Genomic DNA, 23,697 nt, shown 5'->3' with positions numbered 1-23,697 from the left:
AATTGATCTCCTCTTGTACTCCTTGACTCTCTTGTCAAAGCATCGATCCTCTATGCTACAAAGTCAACGCAAAGATAAGGAAGTTAAAAAATATTAAACTTCTGATCTTCCTATCTTCTGACATTTCAAAGGCTCCATTTCTAAGCCTTAACAAAATAAACAGACTTCATTGTTGATTTTAAAAACTTGACTATAGCCAGACTTGGTGGTTCACGCCTGTAATCCCAGCACTTTGGGAGGTCAAGGCGGGCAGATCACTTGAACTCAGGAGTTCGAGATCAGCCTGGGCGACATGGCAAAACCATGTCTCTACCAAAAATACAAAAACGTAGCCAGGTATGATAGCACACACCTGTAGTACCAGCTACTTGGGAAGGTGAGACAGGAGGATCGGTTGAGCCTGGGAGGTTGAGGCTTCAGCGAATCGAGATCACACCACTGCACTCCAGTCTGGTCAACAGAGTGAGACTGCCTCAAAACAAAACAAAACCCCCCAAAACCAAAAAGCTTGGTCATTAGAAGATTTTACATGGGCAGAGGTAGAGGTATCCTGCAAAGTAATAGGTATCCGTGCTGTGTTATCAGAGAACTCATTAGTGCTTGGAGAGTTGCATTTTGCATTTAAGTTTGAAGTCTCCGTACTATAGGAAGCAGGACAGGTAGAAGAAGGTAGTCATTTCTAATTATAGGCCCTGCTGGGCAGCTGGCATGCCTGATCTCTGTTTGTTTCCATTCTAGCTAATGAATGGAAAACATGAACAATGTCATAGAAATGTGGACAGCATCAGCAAACAAGCTTACTGTCCCTGGCATATGTCTCACTTCTTCCTGACATCCATCCACTCAGCAACATCAATGAGGCACCCACTGTGTACCCCATACTAGGCTATCTTTCTCTCCTTGGTTGTCTTTTCCATGTGCCACCTTTGAAGGTCTCATATCTTTTTTCAAAAAAAAAATTACTTGATGGTTTTCCACTTGCAGAAGTAACATATGCTTATTGTAGCAAGTGAAACAAGATGTATAAAAGGGGAAAATTAGTCATCTCCCCTCCTAGGGCTCTCCATTCCCATCACCCTGATGGAACCAAGGTTGTCTCAGTTGTATTTTGATTAAGAAAGGTCTTTCAAACTTCCCCATTAGACAGCAATAAGGACATTGTGCCAAGCCTTTGCAGAGGTACAAAAGCTAGTGATAAATCTGATCACTAATGTGCCCTATTTCCTAAAGACACTGGGCAATGTGGTGCAGTCCTTAGACAGGACATTGTTGTAAATGCAGTGGGTGTGGTTTCCTATTATGAGCTCCCAAACAGCTTGCCTGCCCAGGAGAAGCTTTTGTCCATATGTACATGTCTGTTAGATTATGCACACATCTTTGTAACTTACTGTGGATACAGGGAAAGCCAGTATGGCGAAAAGCAGGTCTCTGAAGGCAGTTAGGAACTTAATGTCTTTTCTCCCTTTGATTCTTTTCAGCACATCATCCAGGCAGGTGACCCCGTAGAAAATGGTCTGCAAGAGCTAAATCCATTACAACAAATGAGGGCATTTTCATTTGCTTTAATTAATACCTTCTTCACTGATGGAAAACTCCATCCCTCTGGGAGTAATGTGGCTTTGAGAGGGGGTGGCTGTTGAGTTGTTGAGAGCCAATTCAAAGGTTGGGCTTCCAGCTCATTGGGTCCTGACCCTGCTCGCTAAGACTGATTGAGTAAATTTGTTTAGGGGATAATAATGTGTACAGTATTTAGTGTAATGGACTTGAGCTAACATGGAAACAAAATAAAGAGTCAGCCTAAAAGGGGAACGTAAGGAGATAGATATCTTGGTGGCACAGAGGTTGGAAGAACCAAATAAACAGCTCAAAGGCAAAGAGGCAGATACAGGGTGGACGGAGTCGGAGTCTTCCTGGGAAAGAAAATTAGGAAAAATGCCTGGTGCTGAAATCTCACTAGAGAAACTGGAAACAGGTCAAGAGCACCACCATGAATCTCTCTCTGCGCTCTCCCAAAAAAGACACACAAAATGGTGCCTTGCTTAGCCGAAGAAGAGCCGGTGCACTTTCTTCCTTAAATAGGGCACCTGTAGGCCTCACAAAGGCAATCTGGCCGCGGCAGCAATTTACATCCAAGGCTGTTTACAAAGCAATTTACATCCAATTTACATCCAAGCCATGAGCTCTGGTGGGTTACTAAGCGCTGTGTGGTCCCCAAAGCCAGGACAAAGAGAAGGAGGGTATTTTTCAAGAAAGTAATATGATATGGAAGGCAAATTTTGTACATTCTTACCGCTTTGCACAATTCTGTGGTTTGTCATTTAAGGACTGGTAGGTCATGAAGATATAGAGTTTGCAGGGGTTTAAGTTAGGCTTTTGACAGAATCCATCCAAATCCTTAAAAGCCCTGGACTGGTACAAGAGGGGTAGTCTGGACTCTGCTTTTAGGGTATAAGTCAGGAAGGTTCTAGAGTCTGGGATGCTGGGCTGGTGATTGATCAAGGTGGCTGTTGGGGAACAATCTCTGAGCTCTGGACTCTCGGAAAGACCTAGCAAAGTCAGCCACGTGCTGTTCCTGGGCTGAGGGGGTGGGTAGGAGAGGATACGGAGGTGGATCAGACCAGTTGCACCCATCACCCTGGAGCGTGTTAGAAATGCAGGACCTCCATCCCATCCCAGACTACAGAGTCAAGATCTCTGGAAATGGGGACCAAGAGTTTGTTTTTTAATAAGTTTCTCCAGAGCTTGTTAAAGATTGTTTATCCAGGTGGGATGAGGGGAAAAATTGAAAAACTACCTATTGGGTATTAAGCTTATTAGCTGGGTCACAGAATAATCTATACTTATATGACAAACCTGCAAATGTACCCTTGAATGTAAAATAAAAGTTAAAAAAAAAGAAATTTTTGGCCAACCTTATTAACATACACTTTACAGAATATAAAATACAGGTTTTAAATACGGAAAAAGATTATTTAATCTTTACGTAGGCTAAAGTTCTAGAACCATTGAATGAGACACAAGTTTAGCACTCAAAAATCTTACTACTCAAAACCATGAAGCGGCCTTTTATTCATTACTTGGTATGTGCCAGGCACTGAGCTATGTGTTTAATTCTCATAACGACCTTATGAGCCAAGTCCTATCATTAGAACCCCCCGCCCACCACCATTTTACAAATGAGGAAACAAACCTGCCTAAAGCTTCCTGGCTGGTAGATGCCAAACCCAGCAGTCCTGCTCTTGAGCTAGACTTTTAAAAAATAAAAAAAAATTATCAGGTTTCTGAGCATAGTTCAGATAAAGCATTGTGGGAGGTCAGAAGGAGACAATTATCTCCAGGTGGGAGAATGAAAGACAACTTCACAAAACACCGAGGCCTGATTCCCACCCCCAGAGATTCTAATTTAATCAGTCTGGGGCTAGGGCCTAGGCGTTGGGATTTTTAAAATCCTCCCAGGTGATTCTAATCACGGGTGGCTGAGGCTGAGAACCACCTGCCTGGAGGAACTTCCGTTTGGAAATTCAGACCCTGCAGTCTCAAGAGAGGCGGGGTTGGGAGATGCAGGCTGTTGAGCCCTTCTGTGGAACAAGATTGCAGGAAAGGGAGAGAGGAGAGAGGGGAGAACAGAAAAGTAGGCTGCAAACAGCAGGGCAAGGTCCTTGTCTAAGGGACAGGAGAAGAAGGGGACACGAAGGTACTAAAGAATAACTAGGGGGTAGAAGAGCAAGAAGATAGGAAATCATGGGCCCTGGGGTGGAGGAGGTTTCGAACCTGAAGAGGGTGTCTCAGGGAGGGGTGGGGCAACAGCTTTAAATGGCATGAAGAGGTTGCCACCCTAATACTTCTCATTATTGCTGGTGATTTTCACATTCACACCCTCAGGGCTGCAGAATTTGGATGTGCAGTCATTTGCACAGGGAGTTGGGAGAAGCTCCCTCCTCTCTCCCTCCCCCACCAGTAGCCTCACCTCACCCTGGTTTCACTTCCAGCTGCTCAGGTCGCAGCAGGCCAGGCCGCTGCTGTAGTTAGGAAGAGCAGGCATGGGCTTGGGCCCAGGGGAAGAGGCCTGCGCTGTTCTATCAGCAGGGCAATTAATCCTGTCCTGAGCCTGGGCCAGGTCTGCCCTCTCTGGGGAGAGGCCGCCTCCGCCCGGCGTGTGAAGTCCATGTGACCCGCTTTCCTCAGGCTGGAGCTTCCTAGAGTCATCATGAGTCAAGCTCCTCCTCACTTTCTCCTGCCTCTCCCAGTCACAGGATGTGGAAATCGGATTGGGGGAAAGACGCATTACTCAGCTCCTCTGGGCCTTCTCCATCAATAAAAACTTGCTTCACACCTCCAACTTGCCAATCCCCTCTCCACCCCAACTCACGAAGGCATATGGCACACGGGCATCTCTGGATGCCCACGGTGTGTGCCATGCTGCCCTGTCGCCGTCGAGCTTACTCAACATTGAGGCATCTTTGTCTGAATTCACGAGAAGCGTGTGGAACCCCCGTGTAGGGGCTCAGAGGGAGGCGCTAGGGAGCTGCCAAGGAAAAGAAATCTGCAAGAGCTGGGGTGTGAAGGGGCCTCAAGGAGCAGCTGGGGCACACGGAGAGTGAGAGGCCAGGAGCTCCACGGGGAGGCTTCCAGGAGGGCAGCAGGGACAGGTGTGCCTCAGCCCATCCCACCAGAATGGTCTGCTCATTCTCCAAGGACGATGCAATGTTTATAAAACTCAGGATGAGCTTGACTCACGATGACAGACGGAGCGATCAGGGGAGGCAATGTTAGCCGTTACCGGCTGAGTTACGTCCCTCACCACCCACCACCAAATTCATATGTCGAAATCCCGACCTCTAGGACCTCAGAATATTGTATTGTATATTGTAAGACTGTATTAAAGCGGTGATGAAGTTAAAATGAGGTCATAATGGCGCACCCTAATTCACTATGACTGGTGTCCTTATCAGAAAAGGAGGTGAGGACTGCGGACACACGCAGAGGGAAGACCACGTGAGGACACAGGGAGAAGGTGGCCATCTGCAAGCCAAGGACAGAGGCCTCAGGAGAAACCGACCTTCCCCACATCTCCAAATTCCAGCCTCCAGAACTATCAGAAAATCAATTTCTGTTGTGTAAGCCCAGTCCGCGGTACTTTGTTATGGCAGCCCTAGGAAACTATACAGTAGCATTAAAGTATGACCGCCACAACCGGCCTTCTTTTAAGACTCTTACAACAAAATTACTATCATTTACATTTCGCAACTATTTTGGCACCCAGAAAAGCCCCGACGTAACGGCATCTACTTAGTCAAAGTTTATTTCAGAGCTGCTGCTCCCTGATTTATCCTTTCTCCTGGTTCTTCCCTAATTCTGTTCCCACTGCGTGTTCCGTGCCTTTTCCTGAAATGCTGCTGCTCTGAGTTCGTTAGCTGTCTTTTGTTTCTGTTGCTGGCTGACAAACTAACACCTGCGACAAAGCTGAATTGACACTTTTCAATAACTAATGCAATTCAAAAAACTGCAGTTAAAGGATATTTAGTTTTTACATTCATGTGTCTTCACAAACCCACAAAAATCTTCAAACTGTGGAAGCTTAGCCTTTCTAAGTCATCAAGCTTATTCTCTTGCCTTTAAGCCAGAGCCTCCTCTCTTTAACCTACCTTAGGAAACGAGAATTTCTTCAATTTAAAAAGTAATTCCAGGGAGGGAGATTCCACAAGTTTCCTGAGCAAGACATTACAAGTCTTATTGGATGAGTCAAGTAATCCAACACTGAACTCAGGACTGTGCCTGACTCAGCCAGGCGGGACTTTCTTATTTCTCTCCTTTGAAATGACGCAAGAATTTGCAGTGGGAGATTACACCAGAAGAAAACAGCAATTGGGGGCTGCGATGAGCCCTTTATATAATGGCGGTGGTTGTGTTTGGAGCAGGTACTTTGCCAAGTATATCTGTATTCGTATGGAATATACGATTTCCATCATCATTCATGCACATTTAACTTAAGAAACTGAGATTAAAGAATGAAATAAAGAACAAAGGAGGAGAAAGAATGTGCAGAACACAGTTGGGAATCATGAAGAGAAAAATGAGACCAAGAGCATCGAGGGACAGGTTGGAAAGAAGTACCAGAATGCTTGGCCAGTGTTTCATAGCTGAGGACAACGGGCGTAGTACAGCAGTCGGGTGGCGGTGGGATAAAATACCTTCATGATGGGATGGTTTCCCTAGAAAGGGGCTCATGCCTGTTAGAACCATGTTCTGGTCCTTCACTCATTCAACCGACATTCACGGAATGTCAGTTAGGTACCAGAAATTGTCGGTTAGGTACCAGAACATAATACAGGCCTGGGAAAGCTCTGTGTTAATGTCTCTCTCTGGAATTAGGAAAAGAAGAAGTGGAAGAAGATGATCGAGAAGGAGAAGGAGGAGGAAGAGGAGAGAGAAACCTTTTCTGTATGTTTGGTATTTTACATGATGCAGGTCAGGTTCCGTGGGAAACAATCTGAGATTCTGAGATGTGCCTGCAGGATGTTCACCGGGGAATGCTCTCGGACATCTACGAGAGGGAAAAAGGGAGCAGGATTGAAGTGGGGAGGCTAAGTGCTGTGCAGTTGCGTGGAATCAGCTGATCCCTTGAGGAGCTCTGAGCTGAGTTTCTCCTTCAGAGCTGTCCTGGAGTGCAGCCTTTGCATCCCATATTGGATGCCAGTTATCGCAGGCAGCAACCCCAGGGAGGGGCCTAAAACTTGGTCAAGGCAGCTCCTTTCTGCTGAGGGCAATTCTGGGAGGGGATCTCAGCTTTGCACCATCGGCAGCGAACACTCCTTCCGAGAGCTGGGGACTGAGTATCTCAGTGCCGGGGAGGTATGAGGATCTGGGTGCCTTATCAGAGTATCCACTACACATGAGAAAACTGAGGCACAGAGAAGTTAGGCAACTCACTCAAAATCACACAGCATGTGAGCCCAGCCAGTGTTCTGGCTTCAGAAGCCAGGCCTTCAATCACTCATCTCTATACTGTGTCCAAAGAACCTACCAAAATGCTGTCACAGTTGCTCAATAACTTATAGCTGCTTTATTTTGGGTGCTGGTGGTGACTATCACATAGTTTGATCAGTCCTTACCCTTTCAGCTATCGAAGTGCATCTTTGTGAGGCAGAAATAGTTAAGTGTATTTGACTCTATGGAGCTGAAGAGTGCCATAGGGGCTGGTCGCAGTGACTCACACCTGTAATCCCAGCACTTTGGGAGGCCAAGGCAGGCAGATCACAAGGTCAGGAGTTCGAGACCAGCCTGGCCAACATGGTGCAACCCTATCTCTACTAAAATACAAAAAAAAAAATTAGCCAGGCGTGGTGGCGCATGCCTGTAGTCCCAGCTACTTGGGAGGCTGAGGCAAGAGAATTGCTTGAATCTGGGAGGCAGAGGTTGCAGTGAGCCGAGATCGCGCCACTGCACTCCAGCCTGGGGGAACAGAGTAAGAATCTGTCTCAAAAATAAATAAATAAATAAATAAATAAATAAATAGTGCCATAGATTTCTTAAGGTTGGTCCCCCAAGTGTTGAAGTGGGTGCCATATTGTAAATTCAACCCCATCTTCTCACTGTTCACAGGCTGCCTTGGAGTTTAGACCCATAGAGGCCTCCCAGGTCCTCTGTTCCCCCAGCCCTAGGCCAGCATCCCCAAGGACCTATGTGGTATTGCCACTGTTGTCATCATGAGAGGTTGAGGGTGATGACGATGGAGCTGCCTGGGGCTTCGGCAACTTATGAAAAGGGAGGGAAAGGTCATGCTTCTGTTGTTGAAGGGGGTGTTGGGGGCGTGGGGAGGGAGGGGCCCACTCAGAATCTCCCCTGGAGATCCCAGTTATGTGGCCCCACCTCTCACAATGTTTCAGAAGGAAGTTTGTCTTTAAAAAGAGGAAATCCTATTAAAGTGAATGAATTCTATGAGCCAAGTTGTGGCTGCTGAGCCTTGCCCTAAACCCCCTAGTTCATATTCCTTGGGATTAGGGACAGTCCCTGGATGGAACTGGAGTGGACAGAGAGCAAGGGACACAGCATTTGTGGAGGACTCAGGCACTGGATGATCTGAGCCAACTTGAGCAGCTTGAGGACAGCCATGGCACTGCCTTGGTCTCACGCTCAGCCTCTGGGGTTCCCCATTCTGCATGGCTGGCTGCTGGCTGCTGGAGCCTGCAGACTCTACCACCAGGACTGCCTGGTGCCTGTGGGCAGCTACAACAGGGAGGGCAGTGGCTTGACAGTGGCCTTCTCCAGCTGGGAAGATGGGGCATGCAGCTCGGGGAGGCAGAAACAGGAGCTATGAAGGGGAAGGGGGTGGATGACTCCTGCTGGCCTCCACTCCCTGCCAACCTAGGTGCTCAGTGAGGAGACTGATGTTCTACTAAGTCACCCCCCTACATCACTTTCTCTACCCAGAGAAGTTCACCATCACCTCCCCATGTTCTCTCCCCTCTGTCCACCGCCTAACACCATGCTGATGCCATTCTGAGTGCCACCTGTCAGATCATTTCTTCCCCATGGCTACCCTATGGTTAGGTACTATTTTTATTTCTGTTTGACAGATGCGGAAATGAAAGACACAAAGAAGTGCCTAGCCCAGGGTCTCAGGGCCAGTAAGCAGCAGGACTGAGGTACCACCCAGAGATCACAATTGTAACCATTGTGAAATATCACCTCTCCCTCCCAGCAGATAATCAGTGGCCCCTTCAGAGTTTGGTTACTCCCTTATTAGGCAGAGACTCCTATCTGTCCTCTCCTACCTTAGTCAGAGACGGGTCACCCTGACCAATTCCCAATGGCACCTTAGCTACTACCACCAACCCCAGGGGAGTAGCGCAGTGCAACTCCTGTCTGCCTCCCCTTCCAGTCCCCTGGGATAGCTTCAAGGGGAACTGGGGCAATGCTCAAAATGCCAGCTGGCACCAAAGGGGGCTTTGCTCTTATGAAGGGGACACAACTGATACTCAGCCAATTAGAAATTCAAGCTGTTTACCAGGAGGTGTGTAAATTTCCCGGTAAGCAGGATTGGATACTAACTTCCCCAAGCTGAGGTAAAATAAATAGAAGAATGTGAGAGCAAGTTGTGAGACCTTTATGACTTAATAAACACAACCACCAATTAATTAGTCACGAATGAACACTAATTAATCCTTAGGAAACACAACCATTAATCAGCCCTTGAGATCTCGAGAGCCAGACATTTTCAGGTCCAATATTTCACCTTAAGCAACATATTTGAAATCTACATTAAATGGATCCTCTGAAATACACTCAACCCATCTTCACCAGTTGGGAAGCATTTCATTAGGTCGCACTTTCAAGATGACTCCTAACGGAGCTCAGAAAGAAAATGACCACAGGTAAGCCCCTCTCCGCTTATTTATGAGGGCCAGAAAATACCAGAAGAGAGGGACTGCTCGATGATGCAGAAAGGCTGAGGTCACGTCAACGTACCAAGTTGCACCTTTATAATATGTGGGTATCCTGTGCCAGTCACTGTGCTGAATTCAAGGTAGAAATACAGACAGGGTTGGCAAGGACCTAGGAGAAAAAAACTTCTGTTTTGGAGCCAAAGTTGGATTGGAATGTTAAGACTCGCATGGCAGGGAGAGAGGGAATTAGAAAACAATACGGTACAGGAATCAGCAGAGACTGAGAGATGCTGTGACAATCAGAGAAAGGAAAAGGAAATTTGGGCTGGAGTTGGTCAGCAAAGATTTGGGGGGAGTATATGTGATTCCCAATGTTCTATGAAAGAAGCAATGTGGTGAAGAGGGGTAAGTAGGCCTCTCTTCTAAGGATAGAGAGAACATTGGGCAGAGAAATGACAGCAGGAAGCCCAGGGACCAATACTAGTAAGATGCAGTCCCTACTGCAGAAGAGACCAGCCTCCCAGGGAGAGGGAACCTGAAGGCTGGTTGGGCAGGTGAGCCCTTGAATGGGAGTTTGACATTGGGTCCACGAGGCAGGAGGGAGCCACTGTGGTTTCCTGAGCAGCAGACCACACGCTTCGATCCAGGTCATGGTATAAAAAACAAACCAAAACCAGTGCTTTGAGAAGATTAATTTGGAATCTGAGTGGCTGGATTGGACCGTGAAAGGACAGTAAAGAGATGATATGGTCATCCAGGTAGGCTTAATATGAGCCTGGAATGAGAGAGACAGTAAGGTTGAAGAAGAAAGGATGAACTGAGTAAAAGGAGAAACTAATAGGATTTGGTAGCGGATCAATTAGGGAAGCAACATTGGGATTAACACTAGGAAATGACAGTATCATTGACAAGATAAGAGACTTTTCTCACTCTTGGAAAATGAGGGCTCTCGGAAATGTAGGTGAGCTAGAATTAAAAAGTCAGGATCAGGCCGGGCGTGGTGGTTCACACCTGTAATCCCATCACTTTGGGAGGCCGAGGCAGGGTGGATCATGAGGTCAGGAGATCAAGACCATGCTGGCTAACACGGTGAAACCCCGTCTCTACTTTAAAAAAAAAAAATTAGCTAGGCATGGTGGCAGGCGCCTGTAGTCTCAGCTACTTGGGAGGCTAAGGCAGGAGAATGGCGTGAACCCGGGAGGCGGAGCTTGCAGTGAGCCAAGATTGCATCACTGCACTCCAGCCTGGGTGACAGAGCAAGACTCCATCTTAAAAAAACAAAACCAAAAAAAAAGCCAGTATCAGTTGTGTATGTGTGTGTGTGTGTGCATACAAAGAAGTAAGGGAGCTGGTTAATGAGTGCGGTGATAAATCTATTCTTAGCCGCACGTAGTGTGAGGCAGGACATTCATACTGGAATTGGATTTGATTAGAAAGTCAGTCCTGACTACAGACACGTGTCTCTTCTAGTTGACTGTTTTTCACAGAAAGCCAATAGAGACACAGAACTTAAGGGTGTGTGTGTGTGTTTTTTGTTATTGTTGTTGTTTACTGTGGTACTCCTAGTTCTACAAAAAACATTTTTTGTTTTGTTTCTGTTTTTCGTTTTGTTTTTTTTTTCATAAAATTCCATGATTGAAACAGGCAGTCACCTTGAAATTTTCAAACACACTAGAGCTGTGTTCAGGGTTCCAATTTTTCAGGCCAAAATCGAGAGGCCACTAACCAACCAGTGAGGAGGAAGCAGCCCCTTCGGGCCTCTTTGATTTTAACTCTCTCCACTTCCACCTCCTTAGCATTTCAGAGTGTCACAGTTTCTGATCACATACATTCTCTGCTTGTCAAATGAGGATTATGATTCTGAAAACAGATGTTTATGTGGCACCCAAGTTTTAGTCAAAAACCTCAAATATTAATTCACATCCCCAAATGATTCCCCATTCTTAGTTTTTAACTTTAAAAGTATTTTTTTTTTCCTATTCCTTAAATATTTTTCGTAATCCGCTTTTCTCCCATTCATTCACACTTCATCAGAATGCAGTCAGCCGGGTTAGGAAGACAAGAAAGGATTAAGTCATAAGCTTGGTTTTTAAATAGTTGAAAATGTGTATTTGCCATTCGGTTGGGTGATTTGTCCTTTAAGATGGAGCCTGAACCTATAAAAAATTGAGGTGGGAGCTGAACATGGCAAAATGTGTTTGCTTTTCTTAGATAAATCTGTTAGTCTGTGTGTGCTGTAAAATGGCATTATTCCTTCATTGGAAATTACACTTCCTACACAACATACGCCACTCTGCCTTCTCTTCACAGACTTCCCCAAGCAAAGTTCAAAATGCCTCCTGCATTTGTGGTTAATCCCACGGTGAAACCATTAGCATGGTCCCCAATTTTGAGCACATCTGAAAAGAGCTCCAAGATGAGATTTTTTTTTTTTTTCAAGAGAGCATTTAACAATGAGAAAGCACAGAAATGTAAGTATAGATCATTTCCAAACTGGGTTTATCAGAGTCAATTGTTAAGTAAACGAAAAACCCAAAACTCACAAATGGTGAAGAAGGAAGACAGATAACAAAATTGTGTATTTAATCAAATCCAAAGATGTTATGTGTAGCAGCCCTGATATTCTAGAGAAGTGGATCGGTTCCTGGTACGGCCATATGGACTTACCAGATTAAGCAGCGTCAGGTATTTCCACCTTGCACCATTTGCAAAGATTTTGGGTTTCACCTTGTCTTTTCCTTCCTGTGAGATGTAATAATTGAGGAAAGTATACCAGCTCAGAACAAGGAAGTGGTATATGCATGTAGAAGTCTTCGTCATGGCTAGTGCTGACCGGCGCACGGTGAATGTCTTGAGTAGTTTCTGGCGTCCTTCTGTGGGTCAGAGCTGAAGTCCAACAGCAGGCCTGTGAGCTATAAACCACACCCCTCTGGAACTGAGAGTTCCAACACCGGCTGAATTTGGTTCTGTTTTAAGCTTCTTTCCTGAAAAACTTCAGAGACAGGGTTACTGCTGTTTTTCAGATGCCTGCATTTAGATAATGATAGATAATCTGTAGATTTGCATAAAATACAACATGTGGGCTTTGAGAAGGGCAGGTAGCAATCAATGCAAGAGCTGCACATTGTACCGTTTGACTAGGGCCCTGGGGCAGGGGCATGGTTAAATGAAGTAATCATGAAATAGTAGGAAAATCTAACAAAATACCACCACGGCTGTATTCTCTTTTCTTTTCATTTGCATATAACAAGGAAGTTGCAACCTTATCTCTTGAGAAAAGGAGGAGCAGGTTGATAAAACAGATCATGGGTGTGTTTAGGGCATGAACAGTAGAAAGGAAAAGTGTGTTGTAATTTTGCTCCTGAGGTCTCTGAGATTCTAGAAAGTCTGCAACAACCTTTGATCCCCCAGGGAGCAGTTCCAACGGTTTCTTTTCTTTTCTTTCTTTCCCTTCCTTCTTTCCTTCCTTCCCCTTCCCCTTCCCCTTCCTTCCTTCCTTCCTTCCTTCCTTCCTTCCTTCCTTCCTTCCTTCCTTCCTTCCTTCCTTCCTTCCTTCCTTCCTTCCTTCCTTCCTCTCTTTCTCTCTTTCTCTCTTTCTTTCTCTTTCTTTCTCTTTCTGTTTTGTATCTATACTCTGGAGAACCAAGAGTAACCCAGGGCTGTCCCAGACACTCCATTTGGACAGGCATTTCTGTGCCCTGGGAGGGAAGAAGCAGCTTAGAAGGTGATCGGTACTGTGGCTACCACACCAACATACCTGACTTTAGACGTTGCTGGGAGAGGGTAAGAGTTCCTGCTCTGCCATGATTAGGATGAGACATGGCTGGGCGAGTCAGCGTGCAGGACTGGGCTCTGACTCAGGCTCCACAGAAGGGAACTTAGGAAGTGGATGCCTTGTGACATCGCCAGCTTGTTTCCCTGGGCAACTGACTCCGAGGGGTGAGCAAATCCCTCAGAGAAATGCTCCTGACCCAGTTATGTAAGTCTGTAATTGGTGCTTTTTAATGACTTAACCAGGGCTTAAAAGTACTAGCAGAAAGAACTGTAGGCTGGACAAGGGGACAAAACATAAACAAACCCACCTCCTAAGAGTCAACAGACTCCCAACATCAGGAATGGGAGATGGGAGGAGAGCAAACCCGAGCCCGCCATGGAGGTCTGCATTGTAACCATGTTTTTTTCATCTGTTGGGGCTGCTATAACAACATACTGTAAACTGGGAAGCCTGGAAACCACAGAAATTTATTTCTCAGTTCTGAAGGCTGGAAGTCCAACATTAAGGTGCTGACAGAGTGCCTGGTGTTTAATGTGGGTCGTTTTCCTGGTTCATAAATAGTGCCTTCTGTCTAAGTCCTCATGTGGTAGAAGGGGCAAACAAGCTCCCTGGGGCCTGTTTTATAAACCACTAATCCCATTCATGAAGACTTTGCCCTCATGACCTAATCACCTCCCAAAGCTCCCCTCTCCTAATGCCATCACCCTGGGCGTTAGGATTTCAACACAGGAATTTGCAGGGAACACAAACATAGACCATAGCAAACCATTCTCAAGGGACAGGGTGATCTGGGAAATGGGTACATAAAACTCTGTACAAAACTCCATAGCCTGGGCTAAATTGCAAATTATAACAAAAGCTAATACTTTTATAGTACTTACTGTTTGCCAAGCATTGTTCCAGTTGTTTTACACATATTAGCTGATTAACACTCTAAATAACACTATGAGGTCAGTACTATTATGTATTAAGTACATTTTCAGATGAGGAAATTGAAGTCCGGTCTGCTAAAAGGATGTGTTCAACACTTTGTAAGAGGCAGAGCTGCCATCTGAACTCAGTATGATGGTTCATATTGAGTGTCGACTTGATTGGATTGAAGGATGCAAAGTATTGCCCCTGGGTGTGTCCATGAGGGTGTTGCCGAAGGAGATTAACATTTGAGTCAATGGATCAGGAGAAGCAAACCCACCCTCAATCTGGGTGGGCACCATCTAATCAGCTGCCAGCGTGGCTAGGATAAAGCAGGCAGAGGAACGAACATGGAAGGACTAGACTTGCTGAGTCTTCCGGACTTCATCTTTCTACTGTGCTCTCAGGATGCTTCCCGCCCTCGAACATCGGACTCCAAGTTCTTCAGCTTTTGGACTCCTAGACATATACCAGTGGTTTGCCAGGGACTTTTGGGCCTTTGGTCACGGACTGAAGGCTGCACTGTTGGCTTCCCTAATTTTGAGGTTTTGAGACTCGGACTGATCCACCACTGGCTTTCTTGCTCCTCAACTTGTAGACGGCCTGTTGTTGTGATTGTGTGTCAATTCTCCTAAATAAATTCCCTTTCTTATATACATACATCCTTTTAGTTTTGTCCCTCTAGAGAACCCTAATACAACCAGTGTACCTGCCTACAAAGGAACAATGTTGCTCTGTACACTGTCAGACTCCCACTTTGATATTTCTCCTCCCGATGGAGTCCCTTTTATTATTCTCTCCTCCCATCAGAAAATTATCTCGGAAAAGGATCCATATGTTTTGAAACTTGATGGTGCACATATGAATGAATGAATGTCTCCAAGAGTGTTTTCATTTTAGACACCATTGTTTAGAGGTCTTATTCCTTTATACAAAAAAAAAAATCTCAAGCCTAAGTCTGCAGATGGGTAAGGATTGAGGTGAAAGTAGGAAAGGAGGGGAAGACAAAGACCCGAATCTCTGAAATGTGTGTGCCCAAACCTGGACACTGGTCCTTCACCGCCTAGATGGTTTTTTCCTTTGCGTCAGCCTCAATGCTCACAGATGCGGCCTCTCATAAATACTGATACAATTGTTTAAATTTATTTGTAAGAGTTTTAGTGTTTTACATTGGGATCCAATGAATTGTTAGCATTTTTTATTTTTATTTTTATTTTATTTTATTTTTTTGAGACGGAGTCTCGCTCTGTCGCCCAGGCTGGAGTGCAGTGGCGCGATCTCGGCTCACTGCAAGCTCCGCCTCCCGGGTTCACGCCATTCTCCTGCCTCAGCCTCCCAAGTAGCTGGGACTACAGGCGCCCGCCACCGCGCCCGGCTAATTTTTTGTATTTTTAGTAGAGACGGGGTTTCACCGTGGTCTCGACCTCCTGACCTTGTGATCCGCCCGCCTCGGCCTCCCAAAGTGCTGGGATTACAGGCGTGAGCCACCGCGCCCGGCCAGCATTTTAATAAAGAATAACATGTAATACATGTATATCAGGATTTAATAACATGTAATGTCATTTTAATACATACTAATAATTTAATAAAATGGTATTATTTTAATAAATAACATGTAATATATGTATATAAGGATTTAATCATTACATGTAATACATGTATATAAGGATTATGTTATGAATTGAGGATTATCTTAGTTCTGTCCCTCTAGAGAACCCTAATACAACCAGTGTACCTGCCTACAAAGGAACAATGTTGCTCTGTACACTGTCAGACTCCCACTTTGATATTTCTCCTCCCGATGGAGTCCCTTTTATTATTCTCTCCTCCCATCAGAAGATTTCTTAATTCAACATCTGCCTTTTCTTATAAAACTTCTCACAAAATTGTGGCCAAGGAAAAATTTACATTGCAACCATATTCACATCATAATTTGTGTTCCTGGTTCAATAACCAGATCCATTTTCATGAAGCAGCCTGACCATCCGTCCCCCACCATGAGACCAGGGCTGGAGCTTTGGAGAGCAATGAATGCCATCTCTTAGCTACACATTACAAACTAATACATACCAAATGTGCTGTTTGTCCGCCTTTTCCTCTCTCCAAGTATCTGGAGGCTTCACATCATATCCAGGAGAAGTGGCAGGGAATTGTTCAAAAATTTTACTATTTTACAAAGGAAATTTTAAACATTTAAAAATATGCATATTTCATAATTTGATTTGGATATGACACAGGCCACTTGTTACTAAGAGTGACTTTCTTTGAAACTCTCTACACACTGGGAGTCTGCAACATGATTCTTTAATTTCACAAATACTTATTAAGCAACAACTATTTGCCAGGCACCTGCGAGGCCCTGAGGATTCCCTGAGGAAGAAGATAGATGCAATCCCTGCCCTCGTGGAGCTTATATTCTAGCAGGAAAGACGGACATTAAGCAACAACAAAAACAGGTGTTAATCTATAATTAGGGCAACTCCTGTGAAGAACAAACACAGAGCACTTATTAGAGGTGATTGCGGTGTCAGACCTGGTGTGGGTAGGGTGTCAGGGAAGCTAGCCCTGAGGAAGCCACATGTGAGCAAGGCTTATTCTCCCAATATGCTCTTACTATCCTTCTCATTCTGTTTCATGAGCTCCTGTTCCTCCACCAGCGCCTTCTGTGTTGGCATTCCCCAGAGAGCTGGTCCGGCTCACCGTTCGTTTCCCAACACATACTCACCCTAGTGATTTTATCCATGATCGTAATTTCTACCACTGCCTTCTAGTTTATGACCACATATTTTATACCTCTAGTCCAGGCCCTCTCCCTATCCCCACCAAGCTTCAAACACATCTTTGACTACCTGTCGGAATCTCCTGAAGGAGACAGCCACACCTCCAACTCCGTGTGTCTAAAACGAGTTCACTGCCTTCTGCCAAGCCAGGCTTTTCTTCTCTAGTCTCTGTCTTGTGACCGTGGCCTCATCATCGACCTGGGAGCTTGCCATGTCCTCCCTCTTTTTTACTCCTCAAATCCAATTAACCACCAAATCCTGCCTAGTTCATTTCCCACATCAGGGTCAACTCAGTCTCTTTCTTTCCATTTCTTCTACAACTGCCCTCGTTCAAGTGGCCGCCATCTCTTGCCACCACCAAAGCAACTGTCTCCTAGCTGGTTTTCCTGAATCTAGTTTGATGCCCTAGCTCTGTTTTTCACAAGGTCAGTGAGTGATTCTCTCTGAAATGCCACATCCCCCACCAGCTCATGTCCCTTTACTACATCAGCATCACCCACAGCATCACATCCAAGTTTCATAGCTTTTAATAACCTGCCCACTCCCCGCTGTCTCTCCAGCCTCGTGTTGCATCCCACATTCGATGTCACTCCAACAACACTGCATTGACAGAGCTTCTCACCCACACCTGGCTATGTCACATACCAGTGCCTTTACTCCTACTGTCTCCTCTCCATGATGCCTCCTCTCAACATATCTTTGACTGGTTACGTCATAACCCTCATTTAATATGAGCTCAGCAGCTTCCTTCTCCAGGAACCCTTCATTGACAGCCACCGCAACCTGGCCACCTTAAACAGCCCCCTCCTATCTTCTTTAACCTGCTATGCATCCCTGCATATTGCATAATGACTAAGAATTAGTCTGTTTTATATGTCATTATCTCCTAGGGTTCACATATAATGTGTTTGAATTCCTAGAGGTTAGCATAATGCCGGACACACAGTAAGTACTTAATAAATATCTGCTGAATAAGAAAACAAATAACCCAGTTTTAAAAATGGGCAAAACACCCAAATAGACATCAAAAGACGACATACAAATGGCCAATAGATATATAAAAGATGTTCGACATCACTAAATATCAGGGAAATGCAAATTAAAACCACAATGAGGTATATCGCCTTACACCTGTCAGAATCGCTGTTATAAAAAAGAAAGAGAAAGAAAGAAAGAAAGAAAGAAAGAAAGAAAGAAAGAAAGAAAGAAAGAAAGAAAGAGAAAGAAAGAAAGAGAAAGAAAGAAGAAAATGAGTGTTGGCAAAGATGTGGAGAAAAGAAAACTGATATACTGATGGTGGGAAATAAATTAGCACAGATATTATGGAAAATGGTATGAAACTTCCTCAGAAAATTAAAAATAGACATATAATATCATCCAGCAATCCCACCACTGGGTATATATCCAAAGGAAAATGAATCAGTATGTCAAAGAAACACCTGCACTACCACAGTCATTGCAACACTCTTATTTACAACAGTCATGACAGGGACTCACTGTTAAGTGTTCATCCATGGATAAATGAATGAAGAAAGTATGGTACAGATATACAGTGGAATAATACTTAGTCTTCAGAGAGAGGAAGCTTCTATTTGTGACGACACAGATGGACCTGGAGGATATTAGGTTAAGTGAAATAGGCCAGGCACAGAAAGATAAATACTACTTAACCTCACTTATATGTGCAATTTAAAGAAGCAGAGAGTAGAATGGAGGTCACCAGGGGCCTGGGGCGGAGGTGGGAGTGGAGGTTGGGGAAAGTTGGTCAAAGGATATACAATTTCAGTTAGGAAGAGTAAGTGTAAGAGATGTATTGTAAAACATGGTGACTATAATTAATAACAATGTATTGTATGCTTGAAAATTGCTGACAGAGTAGAATAAGTATTGTCGGCCAGGCATGGTGGCTCACACCTGTAATCTCAGCACTTTGAGAGGCCTAGGTGGGCAGATCACTTGAACGCAGGAGCTTGAGACCAGCCTGGGCAACATAGCGAGACCCCCATCTCTACTAAAAACACAAAAATTAGCTGGGTGTGGTGATGTGCACCTGTAGTCCCAGCTACTTGGGAGGCTGATGTGGGAGGATTGCTTGAGTGTGGGAGGTGGAGGTTGCAGTGAGCCGGCATCACACCACTGCACTCCAGCCAGGACAATAGAACCAGATCTTGTGGGGGAAAAAAAAAAAAAGTATTATCACTGCAAAAAGAGGATAAGTATGTGAGGTCATGCATGTGTTAATTAGCCTGAGTTAGCCATTCCACAATGCATGCAGATTTCAAAACATCATGTTGTGCACCACAAATGTATACAATTTTTACTTGGCAATTTAAAAAATAGTAACAGTTATGAAAATATTTGCTGAATAAATGAATATGTGGAATACCAGGTGTACCAGTCTACCGAGTCTTACCCTAAAGCCGGCTCATTCATTAAAAACCTACTGTGTTCAGCGTGTTCAGCTGCTGGGTTGTGGGGAGGAGGTGGAATACAGAAATAAGTAAGACAGGCTGAGCCCCGGAGGAACTCACTGCCAAGTGGCAGAGACAGGTATGTAAACAAAAAATTAGCGCACGATGTGATAAGTACTATAATAGAGGTATGCATAAAGTACTAATGGAGCTTAAATTATCCTGCACATTATTCTGTCATTCTAAATATATGGAAGATTGAGCTAACGATTAATGCATTGAGTAAGTCATGGGAAGCTCCAGACACCATGTAGGAGAAGATAGGGATGAGGGGAGTCCCACAGTAAAGTAGTCATGGCCACCAGCACAAATAACAGTTTTTCCTGGTAGAGATATAACCCATTTCTTATCCAGTCACCAAGGGATGAGGTACAAAACACAGAGAGTCAGGGCACGTAGGCTTGAGTCCAAGCTTGTACATGCTTCAGGACCTGGAGCTGACCAGCCATCACTGGGGTGTTAATTTCCTTCAGTATGAAATGGGGTTCAGAGAACCTGCAACAGTGACTATCTCACTTTCCAAAGCTGAGACACCAACTGAACTAAGGGAGCAACTGACCAGGGCTGGCCTCTGAAGAAATGCCCCAACCCCACACAGATTCACACACACCCACACATACCATGGCGCCAGCTGCAGTGGGAGGGGTCGGACGACACTCCTAGGTGACGTCTGCAGGTCGAGCAGTGATGAGCAGGAAATAGGGACACAGGGCACAGAGTTCTTGAGATGATGGTGAACAAGCCTGCTGATGTGTGGTTTCATTTTGACACAAGAGAGGGCTTCTCCAGCTGCTGTTGCTAAACAAACAGCTAACCAACATAGCTCTCAAATGTTAAGCTTGAAGACAAGGTAAGTTGGCGGGACTTGTATTTGTTCCACCTACCCTCATAATCTGCAGAGTCCGTCTGAGATGGCTCGTTACCCTTACAGCTGATCTGTATGTCCAAGTTCTTACAGAACTGTCTTACCTTTGCGCATCCTTGGGGTAATAGTCCCATCATTAAACTCTCAGCTGGGGGAACTGCCTTTTCCTGTTGGAACCCTCACTGATGCAGCCAATCACTACGAGCTCCTCCAGGGGTGTCTGATACATCGCTGTGCCCTCAGCACTATTCATGGTAGAAGGTAAATTCTAAATGCTAATAGAGATTTGTTGTTAGCCAAACTGTCTACCCCAACAGTAACATACGTAGGAGTCCAACTCTCCCCCGGGGCCCGAGCCATGACCCCAGCACGAGCAACCTTAAGAAACAGCTTGCCTCTGCCTTCCTCAAAAAATGAAATTCTCTCTTTCTTAGGACTGGCATGTTTCTTTAGGATATGGATTCCCAACTTTGCCCTCCTGGCTCGGCCCCTCTATGAAGCAGCCAGAGGCCCTCTCAATGAACCCCTAAGCCCCACACACAACATATTTCCCAATTTTCGTAGACTCCAAACTGCTCTCATCACTGCACCTGCCCTGTCCTTACCAGATGTCTCCCAACCCTTCATTCTCTATACTGCTGAAAACCAAGGAATAGCTCTCGGGGTCTTAGGGCAACAGAAGCGAAGTCCTTCTTCCTTTGCCGCTGTGGCATATCTCCCTAAACAGTTAGACAACACTGTCAGAGGGTGGCCAACATGTCTTAGAGCATTAGCAGCAGCAGCTGTTTTAGCTCTGGAAAGTAAAAAACTAACATTCTGCCAAAGCACCACCGTCCACAGCTCTCACAACTTACAGGATCTTCTCTCCTCCCGGGCGTTGAGCTCCCTCTCTCCTTCCCGAATTCAGTCACTCCATGCCCTCTTTATCTAAAATCCCAAATTCAGCCTTGCCAAAAGAGCCCCCCTCAAGCCGGCATCGCTAGTTCCAATATCCTCTTCCCCTCTTATTCATTCTTGCACTGACATTCTGGATCACCTGCAGCCACACTTCCCTAACGTCTCCTCTGAGCCTCTCACTAACCCAGATGACCAACTATTCGCAGACGGTTCATCTTCCGGAGCCCCTGGCTCTCCCAAAATTGCTGGGTATGCAGTAGTTACCTTAAACCATGTAATTGAGGCTAAATTCCTACTCCCAAGGAACCTCCTCCCAGAAGGCAGAACTCATAGCTCTCACCAGAGCCCTAACCCTCTCCAAAGACAAACAGGTCAACATATACACAGACTCCAAGTATGCCGATCACATTCTTCATTCCCATGCCACCATCTGGCAAGAGACAGGATTCCTTATCGCCAAAAGAACCCCCACTACTAACGGCCCCTTATTTACCAACTCCTTCAGGCCGCACACCTCCCCACGGAAGCAGGAGTCATACACTGTGGAGGACATCAAGCAGGATCAGATGAAATCTCAAAAGGAAATAGGAAGGCTGATGAGGCAGCAAAACAGGGCTCCCTTTCTCCTCTCCCTGCGCCCATCCTCCTTGTCACCCCAGCAGTCCCACCCAAATACCCTCCCACCGAAAAGGCTTCGATACTACAGCAAGGAACCTCCCTTCAAGGGGACTAGATAACCAAACATCAAAAGCTCGTTCTTCCCCAAGAGCAAAGCAAGGAAATTCTAACATCTCTTCACCAGTCCTTCCATATTGGTGCACACCCTCTGTGCCTACCCCTTCGCCCTTATTTCTCCTCCCCCCATCTATTCATCTCACTAAAGGACATAACCTCAAACTGTCATATATTCCTCCCAAGGGGCCATCTGCCCTCTCCTCATCCCTACACACCAGCTCAGAGGAACACTCCCAGGGGAGCACTGGCAAGTCAACTTCACCCACATGCCTCCTGTCAAAAAAACTAAATACCCTCTTACCCTCGTAGACACTTTTTCAGGTTGAGTAGAAGCATTTCCTACCCTTCAGAAAAAGCTGCAGAAGTCTCCCAAATTCTCATAACAGAAATCATCCCTAGATTTGGTCTCCCTCGCTCCATACATTCAGACAATGGGCCTAGCTTCATCTCCCAAATTACCCAACAAGTCTCCCAATCCCTTGGTGTTCAGTGGTGCCTCCATATCCCATACCAGCCCCAGTCATCTGGAAAAGTCGAGGGGGCAAATGGAATTCTCAAAACTCAGTTAACCAAACTCACACCTGAAGTCAAAAAACCTTGGACCTCCCTTTTACCTATAGCACTGGCTCACATCAGAGCCAGTCCAAAAGTTCCCTCCTTCCACAGTCCATTTGAGTTAATGTATGGATGCCCTTTCCTCTTACAAAACAGACCCCCTCCTAACTCTCAATTAGGAGAGTACCTCCCAACACTCTCCTTCATTTGTCATATTCTCCATGAACAAGCTGAGCAGGCCTTCCCAAAACCCCACCAAGGCCCCACCGACCAAACACTCCTTCCAGGAGAATATGTCTTTCTAAAAACTCTTACTCCAACGAGTCTCAAACCGAAGAGGGGAAGGCCCTTCCTTCTCACTACCCCCATCGCAGCCAAACTTTCAGGACACAACTTTTGGTACCATCTTTCCAGCTTAAAAAGGGTCCCTGGAGCTGACCCGCCACCAACTAACCAACCAGCTGTTCCTTGCAAATACTCCAGCACCCTTCTCAGACCAACTCGACTCCGTCTAACACCCATCCCAGAAGACCCCACTCTTCCCCCATGAACCATAACAGATAAGTTGTCACCCCTTACCATTAAGTATCTAAACCCTTATTAATGGAAATCATCCATTACGCTGCCCTTGCAGGAATCACCCTACTTACTCTACTCTTTGCCATAGGACTATATACTGTCTTGCCTCCTGGGTGGAGTTTCAAACAAAAAATCTCAATATCCGTAACCTTTTGCCTCATAATCCTGCTTAGAGCAGGTGTAACAGCCACCAACAAATAGTTGCCCCTCCCTAATGTCCTGTCTTTGCCCGTCCTGCCGTTTCACCCTCTTCCTTCACTGCATCACAGAAAACATCTCATTGTCCTACGCAGAACATCCCACCCTCACGGCATTCCTGGATTGGATCACCGATCTTCTATTTCAAGGGGATTTACAGGAATTTACTCCAGATGAAGCCGAACTCTTTACCTTTACACTTGCTCTCTGTCTATCTACTCCTTCTCCCCTCCTCCTTCTCACTACCACTCCACCTTCAGCGCACCATTCAACAGGCACATACGATACTCAATCAAACTAACCCCTCCCTGGCCAAGGCCTGCTGGTTGTGTACACACCTCAGAAACCACATCAAAGGATGCCTTCCCAGTTCCCCTCAAACACTGGGTTCTCACCAGTATAACCCTCCACCCCCGCTACCAAAGTTTCAGAGGAGTAAATGCACTCAAAGGTCACAAACTCAATCTTCCCGCACATACTTCAAAACACAAGGTTATCTTAGGAGCACTTACTAAAACTCAGCCAACACGAATCCCTATGCATA

The 23,697-nt window shown here is 45.5% G+C and overlaps 1 protein-coding gene across 5 annotated transcripts in view; it reads right to left on the bottom strand.

Moving 5' to 3' along the window:
- ADTRP (androgen dependent TFPI regulating protein) overlaps window positions 1–23,372 on the bottom strand; it is an 82,631-nt gene extending 59,259 nt beyond the window's left edge. The window contains exons 1-3 of one of the 5 annotated variants that reach the window (XM_077998463.1): window positions 19,945–23,372; window positions 12,054–12,378; window positions 1,389–1,523 (exon numbers count right to left, since the gene is read on the bottom strand). In XM_077998463.1, coding sequence (XP_077854589.1) covers window positions 1,389–1,523; window positions 12,054–12,206 — 288 coding nt within the window. In that variant the 5' untranslated portion in view covers window positions 12,207–12,378; window positions 19,945–23,372. 5 annotated transcript variants of the gene reach the window in all.
- Window positions 23,373–23,697: the final 325 nt, after the last annotated feature.

This window comes from Macaca mulatta, chromosome 4, assembly GCF_049350105.2.
Source record: "Macaca mulatta isolate MMU2019108-1 chromosome 4, T2T-MMU8v2.0, whole genome shotgun sequence".
Taxonomy (NCBI): domain Eukaryota; kingdom Metazoa; phylum Chordata; class Mammalia; order Primates; family Cercopithecidae; genus Macaca; species Macaca mulatta.
The sequence above is the reverse complement of the archived record's forward strand: the minus strand, read 5'-3'. Positions and strand labels throughout refer to the sequence as shown.